This window comes from Rana temporaria, chromosome 7 (assembly GCF_905171775.1).
Source record: "Rana temporaria chromosome 7, aRanTem1.1, whole genome shotgun sequence".
Lineage (NCBI taxonomy): Eukaryota > Metazoa > Chordata > Amphibia > Anura > Ranidae > Rana > Rana temporaria.
Genome location: NC_053495.1, coordinates 198,220,032 through 198,243,499, shown reverse-complemented (window position 1 = coordinate 198,243,499; position 23,468 = coordinate 198,220,032). Strand labels below are relative to the sequence as shown.

Sequence of the window (23,468 nt, the reverse complement as noted above, 5' to 3'; positions counted from 1 at the left end):
CCGCTTAAACGTAGTCTTACCCTCCCTGGTCCATAAAGACCAGGTGGGCTTTGTCCCCCTCCGCCAAGCGGGAGACAACACGAGAAAGGTGATTGACCTAATTGACGTGGCGGGCAGGGAGGGCTCGGAGTCCTTGCTCCTGAGCCTAGACGCAGAAAAGGCGTTTGACCGCCTTGGCTGGCCCTTCATGCTCGCCACGTTAAGACATATGGGTTTTGGGGGACCTTTCCTCCAGGCGGTCCGACACCTCTATACTAACCCGATCTCACAGGTGAAAACTCCCTTTGCCACTTCATCCACCTTCCCCGTTACTAATGGCACTCGCCAGGGGTGCCCTCTGTCCCCCCTCCTCTTCGCCCTTTGCATAGAACCTCTAGCAGCAACGATTCGCGGCAACCCGGATATTCGGGGTATCCCAGTAAGGGGAAGGGAATTTAAAATTTCCCTCTTTGCCGACGACATCATTCTGACCTTGACGCGTCCCCGCATCTCCTTACCCAACTTACAAAGGGAACTGGAACGCTACGGGGCCCTTTCGGGTTATAAAACCAACACGTCCAAGTCTATGGCCATGCCAATTAATATGCCCGGACCCGAGGCCTTGCACTTACAGTCCGTCTTCCCGTACCACTGGGAGCGAACCTCCCTGAAATACCTGGGGGTCCAGCTCACCCCGAACTTCGCATCCTTGTACCAGGCCAATTTCCCCCCCCCCTATACAGCTCAATAAGGGCGTTGATCCATAAATGGAAGTCTCACCAGATATCCCTTTTGGGCCGGATAGCAGCCATAAAGATGGTGATCCTGCCAAAACTGCTGTACCTTTTCCAGACCCTACCAATCCCGGTCCCGTACGCTCACCTGCGCGCCCTACAAGCAGACCTCCTCCGGTATGTGTGGAACTACAAGCGCCACAGGATCCCACGTTCGGTCATGACGGCCGCGCGCACCGAGGGAGGATTGGCCTTCCCTGACCTGGTCAAATATTACCAGGCCTCGCAACTTCGAGCGGTGGCATCATGGTTTCCCCAGAAGTCCTACAACAGGTGGACGGAGGTGGAAAAGATTTGGCTGGCCCCAATACACCCCAATAATCTTTTATGGAACGCAAACGCGACTGTGGAACCCGGACGTTTGCTGGGTTCCATGCGGCAGCTGCAAAGTACCTGGAGGAGGCTAGCCCAAGACTGTCGACTCACGTCTGATAGCTCCCTGCTGACCTCCTTCCTCTATAACCCTAAACTACCGACGAGTCTCACCCACCAGATGTCATGGCCCTGGGCATCGCGAAACTTGTTTCACTTTGGTCACCTAGTAGACCCCAGATCCCGCACCCTGCACTCCTTCACTGAGCTCCAAGCCAAACATGACATTCCACGACAAGCCTTTTTCAGCTACTTACAGATCCGCCACTACGCCCACACGATGGCCCCCCGGCTCCTTTTCTCAAAACCGACCCCATTTGAGCGCATCATACTCGAGGGCACAGCCCGCAGGGGCCTCATATCAGATATCTATCAAATTCTAAATGAATACCCCTTACAAACTAAAGGCAAACACACCTACATGCTCCGTTGGGAGAAGGAGCTGGGAGGGGAGCTCGAAGAGGATGAGTGGAGGGCAGTCTGGAGGCAGGTGACCAAGAGCTCAATTTGCACCCTCTATAAGGAAAATACATATAAAGTGCTATTCTTTTGGTACCTGACCCCGGACGTCCTCCACAGGATTTATCCTTCCACCTCTGACCGATGCTGGCGGTGCAACCAGGCCAAGGGCACATTGTTCCACATTTACTGGACCTGTCCCTTGATAGTCCAGTTTTGGACTCGGGTGCAAGAGCTCCTGACCCGCCTCGTGGAGGCACCCATACCCCTCTCCCCGAAGCTGTTCCTACTGGGCCTATCCCAACCCCGCATAGCTAAACCCTATAAGAAACTCCTGAGACACATAACCACAGCTGCGAGGTGCCTGATAGCACTTTATTGGAAGAAACCAACGCCCCCACCCCAGGAAGCCCTTTATGCTAGGGTCAAGGATGTAGAGCTTATGGAAAAAATGACAGCTAGGATTCGGGATAGGCTGGAGGACCATGACCTGGTCTGGGAGAGGTGGCATTCGGTGGAGGACCCGCCGTGAGCCGACAACAGACCACCAAGGTACACTACCTCACCCGACACTTCTGCCTGCTCCCCCCCCCCCTCCCCTTCCCCCAGTCTCCCCCCTTCTCTTTCTTTTTTCTCTCTTTCCTCCCCCCTTTTCTTTCTTTTCTCCTCCTTCCTCATCTTCCTCTTCTACTCTACCCTTTCACTTCTTCTCCTCTCCTCTTTGTTACCTAGTTGTTTTATACGTTACTGAATGTATAACCAAGAATGTGGCCGCTGTGTAAGCACATTCAGCTGGTATTTTTGTATTACCTCTATTATCTTACACTTGAAACGCTGCTACATTTTGTATTGACCTTTTTTCGAAAATAAAAAATTGTTATTTGAAAAAAAAAAAGTAGTGCAGGAAGCTGTTCAAAGTCGCTGTGACTTTAAATCACATAGATTGAACAGGTGCCATTGAAATCATCAGTCATTGATGGTTGGGTTACTCATATATAGGGATGAGCTTTATGATCGGGTCGAACTTGAGTTCGACTCGAACATTGGCTGTTTGCCCGTTCGCCGAATAGCGAACAATTTGGGGTGTTCGCGGCAAATTCGAAAGCCGCGGAACACCCTTTAAAAGTCCTATGGGAGAAATCAAACGTGCTAATTTTAAAGGTTAATATGCAAGTTATTATTGTTATTGTCATAAAAAGTGATGCATGTCCCCAGGGGAGGGTGCCAAAGGGGACATTTGCATTGATGCCTTTTTTCGGGAGCAGTGATTTTAATAATGCTTAAAGTTAAACAATAAAAGTAAAATATTCCTTTAAATTTCATATCTGGGGGTGTCTATAGTATGCCTGTAAAGTAGCGCATTTTTCCCTTGCTTAGAACAGTCCCTGCACAAAATGAAATTTCTAAAGGGAAAAAAAGTCATTTAAAACTACTTGCTATAATGAATTGTCGGGTCCCGACAATACAGATCAAAGTCACTGAAAAAAACAGCATGGCCCCCCCCCCCCCAGTCCATTACCAGGCCCTTTGGGTCTGGTATGAATATTAAGGGGAACCCCTAACCAAAATGTAAAAAAATGCATGAGGGTCCCCCCAAATTTCATATCAGGCCCTTCAGGTCTGATATGGATATTAAGGGGAACCCTGCACAATTTTTTTTTTTTTTTTTTTTTTTTTTAATGGCGTAGGGGGCCCCCCTAAAAATCCATACCAGAACCTTCAGGATTTGGTATGGATTTTAAGGGGGACCCCGCACCAAAATTAAAAAATGACGTGGGGGTTCCCCCCAACAATCCATACCAGACCCTTATCCGAGCACGAAACCGGGCAGGCCGCAGGAAAAGAGGGGAGGACAAGAGAGCACCCCCCCCTCCTGAACCGTACCAGGCCACATGCCCTCAACATGGAGAGGATGTCCCCATGGGGGACAAGGGCCTCATCCCCACAACCCTTGCCCGGTGGTTGTGGGGGTTTGCGGGGGGCTTATTTCAGAAACAAAAGTGTTTAAAATGTTAAAACCCACAGTAGACCGCTTGGGACAAGTAATTTAATAAAAAGAAAAAAAAATTCCAGCAAAGTAAATGCATTCTCGAGCAGAGGATACGGAGAACATGCCGACACGATCCTGCCTCAATGGGAGGCACCAGCCGTATGATGCTCTTTCCCCGTGACAGCTGTTGAATGACGCAACAGGGAAATGCCGGGTTACCCAGTGACATGTACGGGCGACCCCGCCCCCCTCTGACGCAACGCGGGTGTCCTGTGTAAGCTCTAAGTCACAATGAGGAGCTTGCACAGTGCTAAAAACCATCTCCCTACCCCATGTGACTGCGCTGGGTGATGAGCGCCCAATCAAAAAGCAGCAGTGCTGGCACATGGGAGGAGCTGCTGGAGTGAGTCACATGCTTACCATACCCAGGAGTAGCGGGGAATCTTCCAAGCTTTTGGTGGACAATACAGGAGTGAAGGGAAGGTTGGAATAAGTTTAATGGTGAGACCTCCAATATAGTGAACCTGTTGTTTTTTTACCAGCTTGGACTGAGCACAAGTCCACTTTAAGACCTTTAAGATCTCTCATTCTCCATAGTCACCATGATGTGGTCCTCTTCAGGGGTTTAATTCACAAATAACGAACAGGTTCTCTTTGAAGGTAATCCAGAGGTTGGAGATGTTGACTTATTGGGGAGAGAGGAGAGATTTTGGCCCTTATACAACTTTTTCTCTTTCAATTCTCAGTGTTTGATTGCCACACCTTTACCTACAGCTAAACCATACAGTGATTTACCTGGTATAACCTCCGCCGGCTCTGTACGCTGCCGGTGTAGAGCCAGTAAAGCCACGTTCCACAGATGTGCTCCTACATTCAAATAGTTCTTGCAGAATTGGTAAAATCGTAGCCAATTTTTGCACCATGCAACGGCCTGCTTGTAATATGCCCAATGGCACCATGGGGAGAAAACTCAAAGGAGCCATACTCGAGGATTAATGAGAAGAAAAATCGTAAACGTAACCGTAAAAATCATAGAGTCACAACCTTAAACACGATGGTTGAGAGGAGTCAACAAGGCCCACAAAGAGAAGCTCATCATCCCTACTGTGAAGCATGGAGGTACGCATGGATTTTGCGACACAACAATGATCAGAAACCTAAGGCCAAGTCAACCCTGCAGTGGCTGCAGCAGAAAAAGTGAATGTTCTGAAGTGGCCACTTTGGGTCTCAAACTTGCACCTCATGCCGGACCACTAAAGAATTTACAAGAACTGGAGGCTTGCTGCCAAAAAGAATGGACAGCTCCACCATATGAGACACTAAAGGGCCTCGTTCACAATTATCACAGGAGACCTAAAGCCGCTTAATGAGGCAATTCACATTAATAAAGTGGATCCCCCCCCCAAACACAAACCTTGATGGTGCATGCAACTCTGCATGTACATCCCCAAACATCATAAAGTCCTTTTTATATACTACGCAGACTTATTCCATTTATCCCCAAAGAAGACGTAGCAGTCGTGGTGGGAACAATCGTGAATTCCAGACTGGACTATGCAAATGCCCTCTATCTAGGACTCCCAAAGTACCAAATCGCTCGTCTGCAAGTCGTACAGAATACGGCCGCCAGACTGGTGACTGGGAAAAGAAATGGGAATCAATCTCACCTTCGTTGAGAACCCTTCACTGGTTGCCAGTAAAAGACAGAATTGTATTTAAAGCACTCTGCCTGACACATAAGTGCATCCATGGGAAGGCTCCACAATATCTTTGCGACAAGATAGAACCCCACAATTCTAATCGCGTTCTGCGATCCACTGACCAAAATCTGGTCAGGGTTCCAAAAACCAAATACAAGTCCAAAGGAGAAAGAAGGTTTGCTTTTCAAGGTCCGAGACTATGGAACGCTTTACCAACCAGCATTCAGTTGGAGGAAAACCACCTGACTTTCAGAAGACGGATTAAAACTCTGCTCTTTTGATGTCATGAGACACGAAACATCAAGCGCCCAGAGGCGATTCAGTTCGCATGTGCCGCGCTATATAAGTTTTTCATTCATTCATTCAAAGGGTTTTGGCTTGCAAGAGCAAGTTCAACCTAAAGGGAAGTTCCGCTTTATGTCCTACTCCCCCCTCCTGTAACATTTTGTTTTTGTAGGTACTCGCTCCCACTTTCGGTCAGATCGCCTAGGTGATTATACCGGAAGTTTGCTCCCTGCCCCCCCCCCCCCCCCCCCACCTGCAACCTCTTGGGACATGTCACAGGAGGCTGCAGGACCATTCACACAGTGCAGCACCTTGTGCATGCGACGTGGGAAGCCCATTGTGAAGTCACAACCGGCTTACCACACTAAACATGCCGTCACTTGGGGGCGCAAAGAATTGGCCTGGGTTAGGACCGCACTGAATCCTTGGATGGGTAAGTGTCCTTCTATTAAAAGTCAGCAGCTACAGTATTTGTAGTGAACTTTGTAACAAACCTGGTCAGACATGGCCACTTTTTCATAAATGCAAATTGGTTTGAAGACACATGCTGAGGGGTGGGGCTGTTGCGGTGGAAGAGCAGGAAGCACAGAGCGCTGAGGGGGGAGGGCAGGAAGCACAGAGCGCTGAGGGGGGAGGGCAGGAAGCACAGAGCGCTGAGGGGGGAGGGCAGGAAGCACAGATCGCTGAGGGGGGAGGGCAGGAAGCACAGAGCGCTGAGGGGGGAGGGCAGGAAGCACAGAGCACTGAGGGGGGAGGGCAGGAAGCACAGATCGCTGAGGGGGGAGGGCAGGAAGCACAGAGCGCTGAGGGGGGAGGGCAGGAAGCACAGAGCGCTGAGGGGGGAGGGCAGGAAGCACAGAGCGCTGAGGGGGGAGGGCAGGAAGCACAGAGCGCTGAGGGGGGAGGGCAGGAAGCGCAGAGCGCTGGGGCGGGAGGGCAGGAAGCACGGAGCGCGCTGGAGAAGGGGAGGGCAGGAAGCACGGAGCGCGCTGGAGAAGGGGAGGGCAGGAAGCACGGAGCGCGCTGGAGAAGGGGAGGGCAGGAAGCACGGAGCGCGCTGGAAAAGGGGAGGGCAGGAAGCACTGAGCGCGCTGGAGAAGGGGAGGGCAGGAAGCAGCATAGTGCAACTGTTGTCTTTTTGTTAGCTCCCTTAAATGTCTTCCACAACATTATTCATACTGTGTAAGGGAGGAACGTCACTGGGGGTCAGTTGCCCTCATCGGCATTGCACATGTGCTTAAAGAGAACATGATCATAGGAAGTAATGGCCTTGTGTGCTATCCAATCAGCAGGCTGGGTGGTGTGTTCTTGACTATGCTGTGCTGCAGTGAAGGTCTAGGACCAGGTTATTTAGCCTGGCAGTTGTATTTGAATCACAAGACTGGCTGAACAGGATTTCACATCATTTGGTGGTGAACGCTGCTCCCATATGTGTACTGTATGGATCCGCTCATCGGGGATGAATGAAGATGTTGGATCCGTTGTCTCTTCGCCGGTTGGATTGCTGTGGTGGGTCATTGTGACCTTCTGTAGATCTTATTGGACGTGGCTAATAAATGGGACTCTGAATCCGGTTGGGTTTCTATTAATAACACCGGGCCGGCTCTACGTCGCGTCGTCTGCACAGGAGAGGAATTCTAGAAGACATACGGAATGTCAAGGAGACTCTCCAATTGTAAGACGGGGCGGCTTTATTCAGTTATTGGAGATCCGAAATTTCCTGGAAGAACCACCAAAAGGCACATGTAGTGTTTAACCACTTCAATACCGGGCTTTAAAACCCACCTCCTTCCCGGGCCTATTCTGGCACTTCTTTCCTACATGTACAAATCCTCATTCTTTTGCTAGAAAATTACTCAGAACCCCCAAACATTATATATGTTTTTTTAGCAGACACCCTAGGGAATAAAATGGCGGTCATTGCAACTTTTTATCTTGCACCGTATTTGCGCAATAATTTTTTAAACGGCTTTTTTTTGTAAAAAAAATGGTTTCATAAATTAAAAAATAACAAAACAGTAACGTTAACCCAATTTTTTGGTAAAATATGAAAGATGATGTTACGCCGAGTAACTAGATACCTAACATGTCACGCTTTAAAATTGCGTACACTCATGGAATGGCGCCAAACTTCGTTACTTTAAAATCTCCATAGGCGACACTTTAAAATTTTTACAGGTTGCCAGTTTAGAGTTACAGAGTAGGTCTAGTGCTAGAATTGTTGCACACGCTCTAACGCACGCGGCGACACCTCACATGTGTGGTTTGAACGACGTTTACATACGTGGGCGGGACTTACGTGTGCGTACGCTTTTGAGCGCGAGCTACCGGGGACAGGGGCATTTTAATTTTTTTATTATTATTTTTTCTTTTTTATTTTACTTATTTCTTTATTTTTTACACTTTTTTTTACACTTTTTTTTTTTTCAATCGCTTTTATTCCTATTACAAGGAATGTAAACATCCCTTGTAATAGGAATGTGTGTGACAGGTCCTCTTTAAGGAGAGATGCGGGGTCAATAAGACCCCACATCTCTCCTGCAGGCTGGAAAGAATGAGATCGTGAAAAAAAATTCACAGATCTCATTCAAACTAGCCGCAATTGCGGTTTGTTTACTTACGGGGACCCGGGCGTGACGTCATCACATCGCGCCCGGGCCTCCGACGGTCATAGAGATGACTGGTGACCAGATCGTCACCAGTCTTCTCTATGGCAAACATCCGGCGGACGGCGATCATCTCTCCGGGCCCCCGGTGGGACGGGAGAGCCCGGAGAAGCACCGGATGGCGGCGGGAGGGGGGGGGGTGTCCCCTCCCGCCGCCTGTAAGAACGATCTAGCGGCGGAACCGCCGCTATGATCGTTCTTACGGTGCGCAGGATCGCCGCCGCTAAACAATGATATCTCAATGATGCCTCCGGGTGCAGGCATCATTGAGATATCCCCCCCGCAAAGCCCATCACGTCATATGACGTCCACCCAGGATAACAGGTCCCCGTTTTGGACGTCATATGACGGCGTGCGGGTGTCAAGTGGTTAAAGAGACCCTGTCATGAATCTACACTGCATTGTCAAAAGTATTGGGACGCCTTTTACACGCACATGAACTTTAATGGCGTCCTAGTCCGTAGGGTTCAATCTTGAGTTGGCCCCGCCCTTTACAGCTATAACAGCTTCAACTCTTCTGGGAAGGCCGTCCACAAGGTTTAGGAGTGTGTCTATGGGAATGTTTGACTATTCTTCAAGAAGAGCATTTGTGAGGTCAGGCACTGATGTTGGATGAGAAGAGCTGGCTTGCAGTCTCCGCTCTAAATAATCCCACAGGTGTTCTATTGGGTTGAGTCAGGACTCTGTGCAGGCCAGTCGAGTTCCTCCACCCCAAACTCGCTCATCCATGTCTTTATGGACCTTGCTTTGTGCACTGGTGCGCAGTCATGTTGGAACAGGAAGGGGCCATCCCCAAACTGTTCCCACAAAGTTGGGAGCATGAAATTGTCCAAAATGTCTTGGTATGCTGACGCCTTAAGAGTTCCCTTCACTGGAACTAAGGGGCCAAGCCCAACCCCTGAAAAACAACCCCACACCATAATTCTCCCTGAACCAAATGATTTGGACCAGTGCATAAGTGAGTGTGGGGTGGAGGCACTTGACTGGCCTGCACAGAGTCCTGACCTCAATCCCTCCACTAGCTTCTCATTGTCCAACAAATAAAATTCAAAACACTAAACCTACATAATAACATACAAAGCCATTTACTCTGCCCCGAGCTATATGACCAATCTGGTCTCCAAATATCACCCAAACCGTCCTTTCCGCTCCTCAAGAACTCCTTCTATCTAGCTCTCTTGTCTCCTCCTCATGCTTGTTTCCAGGACTTCTGCAGAGCCTCTCCCATCCTCTGGAACTCGCTACCCCAATCTGCCTGCTGATCTCCTACTCTGTCCAGCTTTAGACAATCCATAAAAACTCATCTCTTCAGAGAAGCCTATCCTGCTAATAACCAAATCTTCTATTTCTCCCATCAGCTTATCCCCCCCACAGTTATTGACTTTTGTCTCACCAGCCCCTCCCTATTAGATTGTAAGCTCCCAGGAGCAGGGCCCTCATAACCCTCTTGTATTGAATTGTATTGTTGACGTATTTTCCCCCTTTTTGTTGTAAAGCGCTGCGCAAACTATTGGCGCTATATACATCCTGTATAACGGCAACAACAATTAATAATCACATTGGTCTGAACTAGGGATATACTGACACCAAGTTTTATTATTTTATTTTTTTACGAGTACTCATAAAAATGCTCCCGATACCAAAAAACGATACTCTGCGGTGCGATTTGAGCCACATACAAAACGAATGGGCGCAAGCCGCACTGCAAAGAATCGCATGCAGTTTGAGCAGGAATGCAGGGCGATTCCCGCACACGCACTGTGAACCCAGGCTGAAATCAGAGGCTTAAAGTCACACAGGAGCAGTAGTGAAACCCAGTGCCGATCCTGACCTCCCTGGGGCCCTAAGCCGTCAGTGACCTGTCACATTAAAGTTGAGAAGCGGGGGGAGGGGGTGTTCTGCTGTCGGAAATCACATCTTACATTAAAGTGAGAAGCGGGGGCATGCTGACTTCTTACCTCTTCTCCCATGCAGCCAGCGAGTTGAGAAGTGGGGTGAGGGGCCGAAAATGACTTCTCTCACCAGGCGGGGCCTCTAGTAATTTGGGGGGCCCTTTCGCAGCTTTGCGGGGCCCTAAGCGGCTTGCATAGTGAGCCTATAGGGCGGATCGGCCCTGGTGAAACCACATGCGATTTGGACAGGAATCGCACTGCATTCCTGCTCCAAATTGCATATGATTATTTGCATTGCGATTTGAGCCCAATTATTTTGTATAGACGCAAATCGCCCTGCAAAGTTATCGGTACTCGGTATCGTCAAATTCCTGACCGGAAGTATTGGTACCTGCCCGATCCCACCAGGAAGCCGACACTGCACACCAATAATCGCAGGCAGTGAGGCATTTCCAGGTCTGTGCAGCCGTGGCCCAGGGAAATGTCTCGCTGCCTGTGATTAGATATTTAGGGGAACAAAAATTTACCTTTTTAAAAACCCTTTTAAGATCGCAAGGTGAGTAGAATCGCGATCTCGATTCTTCACCGATTAATCGGTGTGCAGTGTCGGCTTCCTGGCGGGCAGGTGGGTTGGGACTAGGATCCCGAACACGCCTGAGCCCATCTCTACTCACTGATTGGGGGGAAAAAAGAAGGGGGGGGGGTATTGGTGGTAGAGCTGCACGATTCTGGCCAAAATGAGAATCAGTATTTTTTTTTGCTTAGAATAAAGATCACGATTTTCACGGCGTAACGTCATCTTTCACATTGTACAAAAAAATTGGGCTAACTTAAATGAGGTAAAAAGAAAAAAAAAACAGTAAAGTGTATTTTTTTCCCCGTAAAAATTGCATTTGAAAGACCGCTGCGCAGAGATGGTGTGACGTAAAATATTGCAACAACCGCCATTTTATTTCCAAAGGTCTCTGCTAAAAAAAGATATATACCGTGTTTCCCCGAAAATAAGCCTGGGTCTTATATTATTTATGCTAACAAAAGACACAGTAGGGCTTATTTTTGGGGTAGGTCTTACCATGTAATGTGCTGTCTTCTCTCCCCCTCCCCCTCTCTGCCTGTCAGGAATCCCCCCAGTGTGAACTGAGTTACCATGCTTGTAATATCCTACAATCCACTCTATTACTGTATTATATAATGTACAATGTGTGTGTTTCTGTAATATAATTGTGCCAAATACCTTCGTTAAAGCGCCATTCTGCGCTTCTGTGACCCGCCGGAGCTCTTTTCCCCACAATTATATTACAGAAACACACACATTGTACATTATATAATACTGTAATAGAGTGGATTATAGGATTTTACAAGCATTTTTAACTAGGGCTTATTTTCTGGGTAGGGCTTATATTGCATCCCTCCTGGAAAATAACGCTAGGTCTTATTTTCAGGGTAGGTCTTATTTTTGGGGAAACAGGGTATATATATATATATATATATATATATATATATATATATATATATATATATATAATTTGGTGGTTCCAAGTAATTTTCTAGCAAAAAAATGATTTTTAACTTAAAATGTAAACAAGTTTTAGAAAGGTTTAGTCTTTAAGCGGTCAAACTGACTTCATTTACATATACAAAAGAAAGGTTGTTGCCCCAACAGGTAGACCAAGAGGTGGTGACCCCTGGGACAACCAAGAGGCTACTATGACAGTGACGGACAATCTGTGTAGTAAAAAATTAAGTTTAATAAATAGTTTATAATGTACATAATATATATGATACACATGGGACAATGATACAATTATGATACTGAAAAGCTAAATTAGCTATAGTAATAACCTATATAAGTTGACCGGCCACAAAACATGCACGTATGAGGCTAGTTCATATTACGTGCATCAAACAGCACAATGAAGACACAAACTCACTTTCGTTCCCGCAGGTCGCCGCTTCGGTTTCCCACTGCTATGGGGCATGGAGAGGGTGGCGTCCGGAGCCGTGATGACGTCAACGCGTTTCGTAGTGTTGATACGTAACTTCGTCTGGACGGTTATAGATTTATTTTAAGCGCAAGCCCAAACTTCACTACATATGTGAACCTTCACTGACTTTGCCATCAGGTTCATAGATGCAAGATTAAGTCCTCCATCCAATCTAGATCTGTGTACTTTAGTTATCCACTGCAGGGGTACTCTTGCTGCCAATTCTCTCCAATTATATACAAGGCCATCCGCCATACATACCATATCGGATTTCCGATTAGATTTGGCAGCAAAAGTTTCTCACTTGGCGTCCGGACTGCCACTGTTATTTTTGTCCTGTATGTTTGTCATTGTTTGTGTCTTCATTGTGCTGTTTGATGCACGTAATATGAACTAGCCTCATACGTGCATGTTTTGTGGCCGGTCAACTTATATAGGTTATTACTATAGCTAATTTAGCTTTTCAGTATCATAATTGTATCATTGTCCCATGTGTATCATATATATTATGTACATTATAAACTATTTATTAAACTTAATTTTTTACTACACAGATTGTCCGTCACTGTCATAGTAGCCTCTTGGTTGTCCCAGGGGTCACCACCTCTTGGTCTACCTGTTGGGGCAACAACCTTTCTTTTGTATATGCCTGTTATTGGCTACGCCAGTGTTCCCCTTATTAGAGGAAGTGATAATGTGTAAATAACTGGGACACTCACACTTACAACACAGTGTGGTAGAGGTAGCTTTGCTCATCTTTCTTTTTTATATGCATGACTTCATTTACAGACTAAAGTTCATCCCTTTTGATCTTAAATTCTAAAGAACGAAATTGTTACAATGTTTCTCTTTATCTCAGCCTAAGCAAAACTTGGCAGGCTGCCTGTGAGCAGAGAACTCGCTGCACTGAATCAGGTAAATGTTGTTTTAAAGGGGATGTAAAGGTACAATTTTTTCCCCTAAATGGCTTCCTTTACCTTAGTGCAGTCCTCCTTCACTTACCTCATCCTTCCATTTTGCTTTTAAATGTCCTTTATTTCTTCTGAGAAATCCTCACTTCCTGTTCTTCTGTCTGTAACTCCACACAGTAATGCGAGGCTTTCTCCCTGGTGTGGAGTGTCGTGCTCGCCCCCTCCCTTGGACTACAGGAGAGTCAGGACGCCCACTAACACACAGCTCCTTTCTCTATCTGCAATGTAGAGAGTGTCCTGACTCTCCAGTAGTCCAAGGGAGGGGGCGAGCACGACACTCCACACCAGGGAGAAAGCCTCACATTACTTTGTGGAGTTACAGACAGAAGAACAGGAAGTGAGGATTTCTCAGAAGAAATAAGGACATTTAAAAGCAAAATGGAAGGACGAGGTAAGTGAAGGAGGACTGCACTAAGGTAAAGGAAGCTATTTAGGGGAAAAAATTGTACTTTTTAAAAAACCTTTTTAAGATCGCAAAGTGAGTAGAATCGCGATCTCGATTCCTCACCGATTTATCGTACAGCTCTAGTATTGTTGCATTCCTAGTTAAAACACAATGGCCCGGATTCACAAAGCACTTACGCCGACGTATCTCGAGATACGCCGCGTAAGTGTAACTATTGGCCGTTGTATCTGTGCGCCGTGCCCACAATCTGAAATACGCCTGAAAATAGGCTGCATCCGACCGGCGTATCGTGGGCGCATATTTACGCTGGCCGCAAGGGGCGCTCCCATTGATTTTCTATGCACATATGCAAATGAGGGAGATACGCCGATTCACGGACGTAGTTGCGCCCGGCGCATAATATACGCGGTTTGCAAAAGACTTACGTCCGGCGTAAAGTTATTCCCCATATAGGAGGCGCAACTCATGCAAAGGTATGGACCAGGGAACACAGCCGTCGTATTTTACGTAGTTCGTGAATATGACTAGGCGTAGGTTACGTTCACGTCGTAGGCAGTGATTTGACGTATCTTAGGCAGTTGTTTTGACGGATTCTGAGCATGCGCACTGGGATGCGTCCACGGGACGGCGAATGCGCCGTACGTTATTTGTATCTTTATGACGCTCAATCCATCATTTAAATGGGGTCACGCCTCATTTGCATGGCTCACGCCCACTTCCACTTACGACTAATTACGACTAAGAAACCCAGCATGGATTTGGGGGCGAGTGCTTTGTGAATCCAGTGCTTGCCTCTGTGCGCTGCGTCGGCGTAGCGTATATTAGATACACTACGCCTGCATAACTATGCGCCGATGTATGTGAATCCGGGCCATTTAGTTCATTGCTGTCTGCATGTCTGTAGTTCTACTTGTCTGCCACCAGGGGGTGACAACTCACCCAACAGTCACTCAGCTCTATACTCAGGCTGGTAACAAAATAATCTGCTGAGAGTTTAACTCTTTCAGGGGAGCTGCCACTGCTGACTAGTTTAGTTTGTGAAGGTGCCGGTCCTGAGTCTATCATCCTGAGCCTTCCTTTATAACGTAACGAGTCATACTGTCAAAAGAGCACATTTGCGTCAAGTGTGGGGACGTTTCACTGGCTGCATGCTTGTTACAGGTTATTGATTCGTTATTTGAGGAAGGATCAGCCCTGTGCTTGCAACTTCAAAAAACAAGTCGGTGGTGGGCACCGCCATATTTTTTCTTTTATCTTCCTCTAGATCAGGGGTAGGCAACCAGTAGCCCTCCAGCTGTTGTGGGACTACATTTCCCATGAGGCATTGCAAGGCTGGCAGTTACAATTACTCCCAGAGGCATGATGGGACTTGTAGTTCTGCAACAGCTGGAGGGCCCCAGGTGGCCTACCCCTGCTTCTAGAGTGATAGCTTGGGGCTGCCCTATAGTGATTATACGGTCATCCCCTTATTGTGGATTTGTTTGTTCATGGTAACATGTCTAAAGCTATAATTAATTGATATGGAGGAATAGGAGTGGGAGGAGGATTGGTTAAAGAAGGACTCGCAGGGGGGTGGATGGATAGAGGAGCAGGAGGGGGATGGAGCGGTAAGGGAATGGATGGATGGAGGAGGGGAATGAATGGATGGATGGATAGAGGAGCAGTAGGGGGATGGAGCGGTAAGGGAATGGATGGATGGAGGAGCGGGAGGGGAATGAATGGATGGATGGATAGAGGAGCAGGAGGGGGATGGAGCGGGAGGGGAATGGATGGATGGAGGAGCATGGATGGATGGATGGAGGAGCGGGAGGGGAATGGATGGAGGAGCGGGAGGGGATTTGTGTTTGTTCATGGTAACATGTCTAAAGCTATAATTGATGAGGATTGGTTAAGGAAGGACTCGCAGGGGGGTGGGTGGAGGAGCAAGAGGGGGGTGGCTGGGTGGAGGAGCAGGAGGGGGGTGGCTGGGTGGAGGAGCAGGAGGGGGATGGATGAATGCAGAAGGTGGGTTGAGGAGGATGGAAGGGGATGGATGAGGAGCAGGAGGGTGGAGGGGGATGGATGGAGGAGCAGGAGAGGGATGGATGAGCAGGAGGGGGATGGATGAATGCAGAAGGTGGGTTGATGAGAAGCGGGAGGAGGATGGAGAGGGATGGATGGAGGAGCAGGAGGGGGATGGCTGGGTGGAGGAGCAGGAGGGGGATGGCTGGGTGGAGGAGCAGGAGGGGGATGGCTGGGTGGAGGAGAAATAGGGGGATGGATGAATGGAGGAGCAGGAGGGGGATGGATGAATGCAGAAGGTGGGTTGAGGAGGATGGAAGGGGATGGATGAGGAGCAGGAGGGTGGAGGGGGATGGATGGAGGAGCAGGAGAGGGATGGGTGGATGGGGGAGCAGGAGAGGGATGGATGAGCAGGAGGGGGATGGATGAATGCAGAAGGTGGGTTGATGAGAAGCGGGAGGAGGATGGAGAGGGGTTGATGAGAAGCGGGAGGAGGATGGAGAGGGATGGATGGAGGAGCAGGAGGGGGGTGGCTGGGTGGAGGAGCAGGAGGGGGATGGCTGGGTGGAGGAGCAGGAGGGGGATGGCTGGGTGGAGGAGAAATAGGGGGATGGATGAATGGAGGAGCAGGAGGGGGATGGATGAATGCAGAAGGTGAGTTGAGGAGGATGGAGGAGCAGGAGGTGGATGGATGAGGAGCAGGAGGGTGGAGGGGGATGGATGGAGGAGCAGGAGAGGGATGGATGGATGAGCAGGAGGGGGATTGCTGAATGCAGAAGGTGGGTTGATGAGAAGCAGGAGGGGGGTGGATTGGAGTCAGAGTTGGAGGATGGATGATGAATAATGGTAGTATTTGCAACATTATTAGTATTAAAAATAATATGATTTATTAAATAGTGGTGAAGGCTTAAATCCTCCTGGGATTTATTTTCGGTCTTGTGTCCCACCGGGGAGATTTCCTTTCCTCAGAGAGATGACATGAAATGGGAGAGAATAGAGAAATTCCCTCTTGGAAGGTTTTTCCTCTTTTGGAAGATTTCCTCTCACCGTCTCCTTCGGGGACAACTTTACAATTTTGGAATTTCTTTGTCGTTTTCCCCCCAAAACAAATGGGAAGATGATCCCCAGCGGAGGCTCTCCACACATAATTCAAAGTAATAAAAAAGGATTTTTTTATATTGTATATATTTGTTTTATATCCGTGTATATAAAATCTAATATCCTGTTTCCGTATACTCCACTGAGATGAATACACAATTTCCAATCCATCCTTTCATTTCTACAGTTGGGCACTTGCTGTTCAGTCATTTGTAAAACTAAATTCTCCTGCTAAGATGTAGTATTGTATTTTCTCCACAAGGTGTCACCAGCGAGCAGGTTCTTGTTACTGTGACCTTGATTAGAAAGGATTAGGTTACTGCATTGGGTTAGGGTGGGGGTTGGGGGGGACCAAATACTGGACCCTCCACCTATGCTGTAATCAGGATCCCTGTGCAAAGGTCAGCAGGGAGGGATGGGAAACAGGTGCTCCATATGGCTCCATTTACAGCCGGACTTCTATAAATGTTACCTCTGGCGGATTCCAGAGGGCAGAGCTGCTGGGGAGCCGAGGGAGGCAGCGAGGGACGGGAACCTCACCTAAATCACGTTTAGTTTGCTAAAGAATCAAGTATCTTCTTTCTTTCTTTCTCTCTTTCTTTTTTTTCTTTTTTTTTTTCTTTTTTTTTTCTTTTTTTTTTCTTTCTTTCTTTCTTTCTTTCTTTCTTTCTTTCTTTCTTTCTTTCTTTCTTTTTTTCTTTTTTTTCTTTCTTTCTTTCTTTCTTCTTTTGTGTTTTCTTTTTCTTTTCTTTTTCCTTTCTTTTTCCTTTCTTTTTCCTTTCTTTTTCCTTTCTTTTTCCTTTCTTTATCCTTTCTTTATCCTTTCTTTATCCTTTCTTTATCCTTTCTTTATCCTTTCTTTATCCTTTCTTTATCCTTTCTTTATCCTTTCTTTATCCTTTCTTTATCCTTTCTTTATCCTTTCTTTATCCTTTCTTTATCCTTTCTTTATCCTTTCTTTATCCTTTCTTTATCCTTTCTTTATCCTTTCTTTATCCTTTCTTTATCCTTTCTTTATCCTTTCTTTATCCTTTCTTCCAAATTTGATAACCAGTATTGCTGATCTACAGCATCCTCTTTGCCGTCACTTCTTGACTACGTTCCTTGATCACCTCCCCTCCCCCAGTCTGATCACTGGGCTGTGAATGAGGAACTCTCTGTGATCTTCACCTCTTTTATTTTGCCTTCACACCTTCCCCCTCCAGCCTCTGGTGCCTGAAACATTTCAGGATTACATGACTGTGAATGTAAAGGAGGGGAGGAAAGGGCAAGATGATGCTGGGCATCCTCCAGCCAGGAAATGAGGCGGGGCTCGATAGGACTTCCTTCAGCTTCTAACGCACATTGTGAGAAGCTCGCAGTGTGCAGTGAAATCGGAGTGAGCCATTTCAGACGAGGAGAGGAGCCGGTACAACTGTGCAGGAGAAAAGGGGAGGCCGGAGGTGTTTCTATTTATGCCCTTATGAACTCCTTCATGCCCCTTGTTTGCCCTTTAACCACTTCAATACCGAGCATTTTCACCCCCTTCCTGCCCAGGCCAATTTTCAGCTTTTAGCGCTGTAACATTTTGAATGACAAAAAAACTTTTATTTTTTTGCTATAATAAATATCCCAATTTAAAAAATAATAAATGTTTTCCTTCGTTTAGGCCGATATGTGTTCTTCTACATACTTTTGGTAAAAAAAAAAAAATCGCAATAAGCGTTTATTGATAGGTTTGCGCAAAAGTTATTGCGTCTACAAAATAGGGGATAGATTTATGGCTTTTTATATATAATATATATATATATATATATATATATAATATATTTTTTACTAGTAATGGCGGCAATCTGCGATTTATCGGGACTGCGACATTATGGCGGACAGATCGGATACTTTTGACACATTTTTGGGACCATTGTCATTTATACAGCTAACAGTGCTATAAAAATTGCACTGATTACTGCACAAATGTCTATGGCAGGGAAGGGGTTAACACCAGGGGGGCGATCATGTGTTAACTAGGGAGTGATTCTAACTGTGGGGGGAGGGGACTGACTGGGGGAGGAGAGAAATTGCTTTTCCTATAAACAAGGAACACAAGGATTGGTCTCCTCTGTCCCCTGACAGGACTTGGCTCTGTGTGTTTACAGAGCCATGTCTCTGCTCTGTGAACGGCTATCGCGGGTGCCTGCATCGGCTCCTGCGCGCCCCCTATCGGCTGGGAAGCCGAGGACATCATATGACGGGCACCCGGGATGGCAGAGCCACCTTGCGGCCGTCATATTACTATGGCTGGGATGGGAAGTGGTTAATAACAATTATTAATTGTTGTGTTTTTTTTTTTTTTTTTTTTTTTTTATAAATTGTGTGTATTTACTTATTTATTTTTTATATATATACACACACACACACACACTAATTACAAAAGTGAGTACACCCTCTCGTTTTCGTAACAATTCAGTTATTAATGTTTGATTTGAACAAAAAAATGCAATTTGATATACAGTATCTCACAAAAGTTAGTGCACCCCTCACATTTTTGTAAATATTTTCTTCTATCTTTTCATGTGACAACACTGAAGAAATTACACTTTGCTACAATGTTGTGTAGTGAGTGTACAGCTTGTATAACAGTGTACATTTGCTGTCCCCTCAAAATAACTCAACACACAGCCATTAATGTCTAAACCGCTGGCAAGTGAGTACTCACTTTTGTGAGATAGATAGAGATTTATATATAAACTAGCTGAATACCCGGCGTTGCCCGGTCTTCCTATCTTAACCTTTTGGGGAGGAAAATCCTAGTAATATAAATATACCCATCTTTTATATAAGGGTGTAGGTAATGGTTAATTTAACTGTCATATATTTTTATTTGGCATATAAGTAATATGTGTACCAGGTATTATTGAAATATCTCCAGGCGTACAGAAGTTATGTGGGAACATACATTTCCCATTGATTTGCATGGGACTTTAAACAAAAACCCAGACCCTCACAAATGGGGGTAGTTAAAGGGATAAATTAACTATCCTATAGTTTAAGTGGACATATAAGTAACATGTGACCAAGTGTTATCGAAATATCTACAGCCGTTTGGAAGTTATGAAGTAACATGTATTTCCCATAGAGTTGAATGGGACTTTAAAGGAAAACCCCGACCATGGAAAATGGGGGTGGGTAAGGGTTAAACCACCTATCCTATGTTTGTTGCTGACATATAAGTAACATGTGTGCCAAGTTTCATGTTAATATCTTTAGCCGTTTGGACGTGATGCTGGAACATACATACACACACACACACGTTGAGTTTTATATATATAGATATAGTATATTTGAATAAATATATAAAACTTTTTCCTGCTTTTCTAATTCTCCTGTTAAGTGGATCTGCTGACCCTTTCAGGACCCTGAAGCCTAAGGTGTTCTGACAGGTTTAGGTCAAATCAGAATAAACTCGGCTGACCCTTGATTAGTGGCGGTCTCTATTACCGGCCGATTAGGATTGGGCAGTGCCAGGATTGTGGTTGGCTGCCAAGATATGTAAACAAGATGCCAAAAATTTCCTGCATTGCAGAGTGACACTAGAGAGCAGCGCTGTCCCCAGGACACCTGGCACAATGCACTGAGATACTGGAGGGAGCCGTGCCTGGAATAGTACATTACACTGGGGGGGAGCAGCCCCAAAGGTGCCATTCATACCTGGTCCATCGTATTGTGTCTGCAGAGTGTATGGTACAGCTTACAATCTGTAGCAGTCTACACGAAGACTAGAGTGCCTGGAGCATGTGACCCTAAAGATGTCACCATGCCTAAAATACATGGCACTGTGACCCCATGCTGCCTGGCATGACACGTTTGCACCGAGTAGTCGGACAGCTCCACCCTGGGGCTGTTGCCTATAATTCCACTCTACAGTAGGGCAGCTCTGGCCTGTAGGTGGGCCACGACCAGTAGGGCAGCTTTGGCCTGTAGGTGGGCCACGACCAGTAGGGCAGCTCTGGCCTGTAGGTGGGCCACGACCAGTAGGGCAGCTCTGGCCTGTAGGTGGGCCACGACCAGTAGGGCAGCTTTGGCCTGTAGGTGGGCCACGACCAGTAGGGCAGCTCTGGCCTGTAGGTGGGCCACGACCAGTAGGGCAGCTCTGCCCTGTAGGTGGGCCACGACCAGTAGGGCAGCTCTGCCCTGTAGGTGGGCCACGACCAGTAGGGCAGCTCTGCCCTGTAGGTGGGCCACGACCAGTAGGGCAGCTCTGCCCTGTAGGTGGGCCACGGCCAGTAGGGCAGCTCGGCTCTGTAGGGGACCACGGCCTATAGGGGGCGGCTGGGCTCTGTAGGGGACCACGGCCTATAGGGGGCGGCTGGGCTCTGTAGGGGACCACGGCCTATAGGGGGCGGCTGGGCTCTGTAGGGGACCACGGCCTATAGGGGGCGGCTGGGCTCTGTAGGGGACCACGGCCAGTAGAGGGTGGCTGGGCTCTGTAGGGGACCACGGCCAGTAGAGGGTGGCTGGGCTCTGCAGGGAACCACCTCCAGATGGGGGCGGCTGGGCTCTGCAGGGGGCCACGGCCAGTAGGGCAGCTGGGCTCTGTAGAGGGCCAGTAGGGCAGCTCTGCCCTGTAGATGGGCCACGACCAGTAGGGCAGCTCTGCCCTGTAGGTGGGCCACGACCAGTAGGGCAGCTCTGCCCTGTAGGTGGGCCACGACCAGTAGGGCAGCTCTGCCCTGTAGGTGGGCCACGACCAGTAGGGCAGCTCTGCCCTGTAGGTGGGCCACGACCAGTAGGGCAACTCTGCCCTGTAGGTGGGCCACGACCAGTAGGGCAGCTCTGCCCTGTAGGTGGGCCACGGCCAGTAGGGCAGCTCGGCTCTGTAGGGGACCACAGCCTATAGGGGGCGGCTGGGCTCTGTAAGGGAACCACGGCCTATAGGGGGCGGCTGGGCTCTGTAAGGGAACCACGGCCTATAGGGGGCGGCTGGGCTCTGTAGGGGACCACGGCCTATAGGGGGCGGCTGGGCTCTGTAGGGGACCACGGCCAGTAGAGGGCGGCTGGGCTCTGTAGGGGACCACGGCCAGTAGAGGGCGGCTGGGCTCTGTAGGGGACCACGGCCAGTAGAGGGCGGCTGGGCTCTGCAGGGGACCACGGCCAGTAGAGGGTGGCTGGGCTCTGCAGGGGACCACGGCCAGTAGAGGGTGGCTGGGCTCTGCAGGGAACCACCTCCAGATGGGGGCGGCTGGGCTCTGCAGGGGGCCACGGCCAGTAGGGCAGCTGGGCTCTGTAGAGGGCCAGTAGGGCAGCTCGGCCATGTTGGAGACCTGGCCTGTAATCGCTGGCACAGTGCACTGACGAGCCTGGCATAGCCAAGTGTATTTGGCACATTGCAGTGGTCCTTTAAAACGGGGCAATGTCAGGAATGCAAGGAAAATTCTAGATATGCATTTTTGTGTTGACCTCGTGGAACAAATCAATTAAAAAAATCTGCCTGCTGTAGTTGCGCTACAGGTCGACTGTGACCCTTCTGGTGCCCGCAGGTTGGTGCAGCACGAGCCATTTTGCATTTCTCACTCTCGAACAATCTCTGCCTCTCCCCAGTCAGATCAAACCTGGCATGCCACCAGAGCTACCGGGTGAATCCTAAAATACCCGTCATTTTCCTTCTCCCTGCCGCGTTGGCGCCAGAGGGCAGACGTGCCTTGTGGTCACCGCCGTCTCACCGTAACCGGCCTCCTCACCAAGAGAATAATTTTTCCTCGCAGAGAAACTTGTAAGCCTTCCTGTGAAGGTGTAAAGTAAAAAAGCTCCGTAGATGTTGGAAATTGCCCGTCCTCTGACATTGATCGCTGGGGACATGTGTAAGACGCGTTCTTCGGTTACACTTAGAAACCACTTTGACTTGGGATCCGGAGCTATTTTTGGTCTCCTCTCCCTGAATGTCTCCACTGGTGGATTTGACGTTGCTGCTCCTGAAATTAATTTCTTCCATTTACCTCCTTGGTATTTGTTTTATTTTTGCACGCTAATTTATCTCCCGGGTGGATTTTGATGATTTGAAGTAATGGATGACAGCCCTCTGCCGCTGCTTACGGTGCCGACGGCGCCGTATTACGACCAGAGACCGGGAACAAGTGGGCTGAGGAAGAGGACGTACTATTTCGAGACCAAGCCGAACTACCTGCAGAACTTCGTACAAAGCATTTTTTTCTCCATCGACCTCCGAGACCGCCAGGGGTCCACCATGGTGGTGGGCGGGGACGGAAGATATTTTAATAAGTTCGCCATCAAGACAATTGTTCAAATGGCTGCCGCAAACGGGGTTGGTAGAATGCATTCATGTTTTTTTTCTAAATTTCATGTTAGCCCACTTTTTATTTCATTTTTTTTTTTTTTTTTTTTATAATATAATTGCTTTTTATTAATTTTTTATGTTTTTAACCCTTATTATAGAGGTTTGGTATGTAGTTTTGAATGAATATTTGTCGTTTGTCCTGTTCTGTTAATGTTAACATTTGTGGCTTTTTTGATTTGTCATCTTGCCAGGAGGGAACATTTTTATGTAGCATTGCCTATCTGACGGGATGACAGAGCTAACGTGCTTTTAAGATTCCTCGAATGAGTGAGATTTTGATACTGACAAGTAAAGAAGGGGGGGGGGGGGGGAGGGGGCAATGACGAAGGCCAGTTTCCAGTCTCCGCCTTCGCAGCTGTAACAAATCTTAAGTTCTGGAAATTGTGTTTAAATTAAGCTATTTGTTTGTTTTTAAATTTAAATTTTAAGCATGTAAATTATTCCATTATTTTTGTATTATTATTATTATTTTTATTATTATTATTATTATTATTATTATTATTATTATTATTATTATTATTATTTTTATTTATTATTAT

At 47.5% G+C, this 23,468-nt stretch overlaps 1 protein-coding gene across 2 annotated transcripts in view; it reads left to right on the top strand.

Annotated features, from left to right (window-relative positions):
* Positions 1-23,468, top strand: part of PGM1 (phosphoglucomutase 1) — an 84,068-nt gene that overhangs the window by 15,427 nt on the left and 45,173 nt on the right. The window contains exon 1 of one of the 2 annotated variants that reach the window (XM_040360775.1): positions 22,509-22,896. The exons of the other annotated variant lie outside the window; for it this stretch is intronic. Within the exon in view, the coding sequence (XP_040216709.1) occupies positions 22,639-22,896 (258 nt within the window). The 5' untranslated portion in view covers positions 22,509-22,638. Of the gene's footprint in view, positions 1-22,508; positions 22,897-23,468 lie in introns of those variants that run through there. 2 annotated transcript variants of the gene reach the window in all.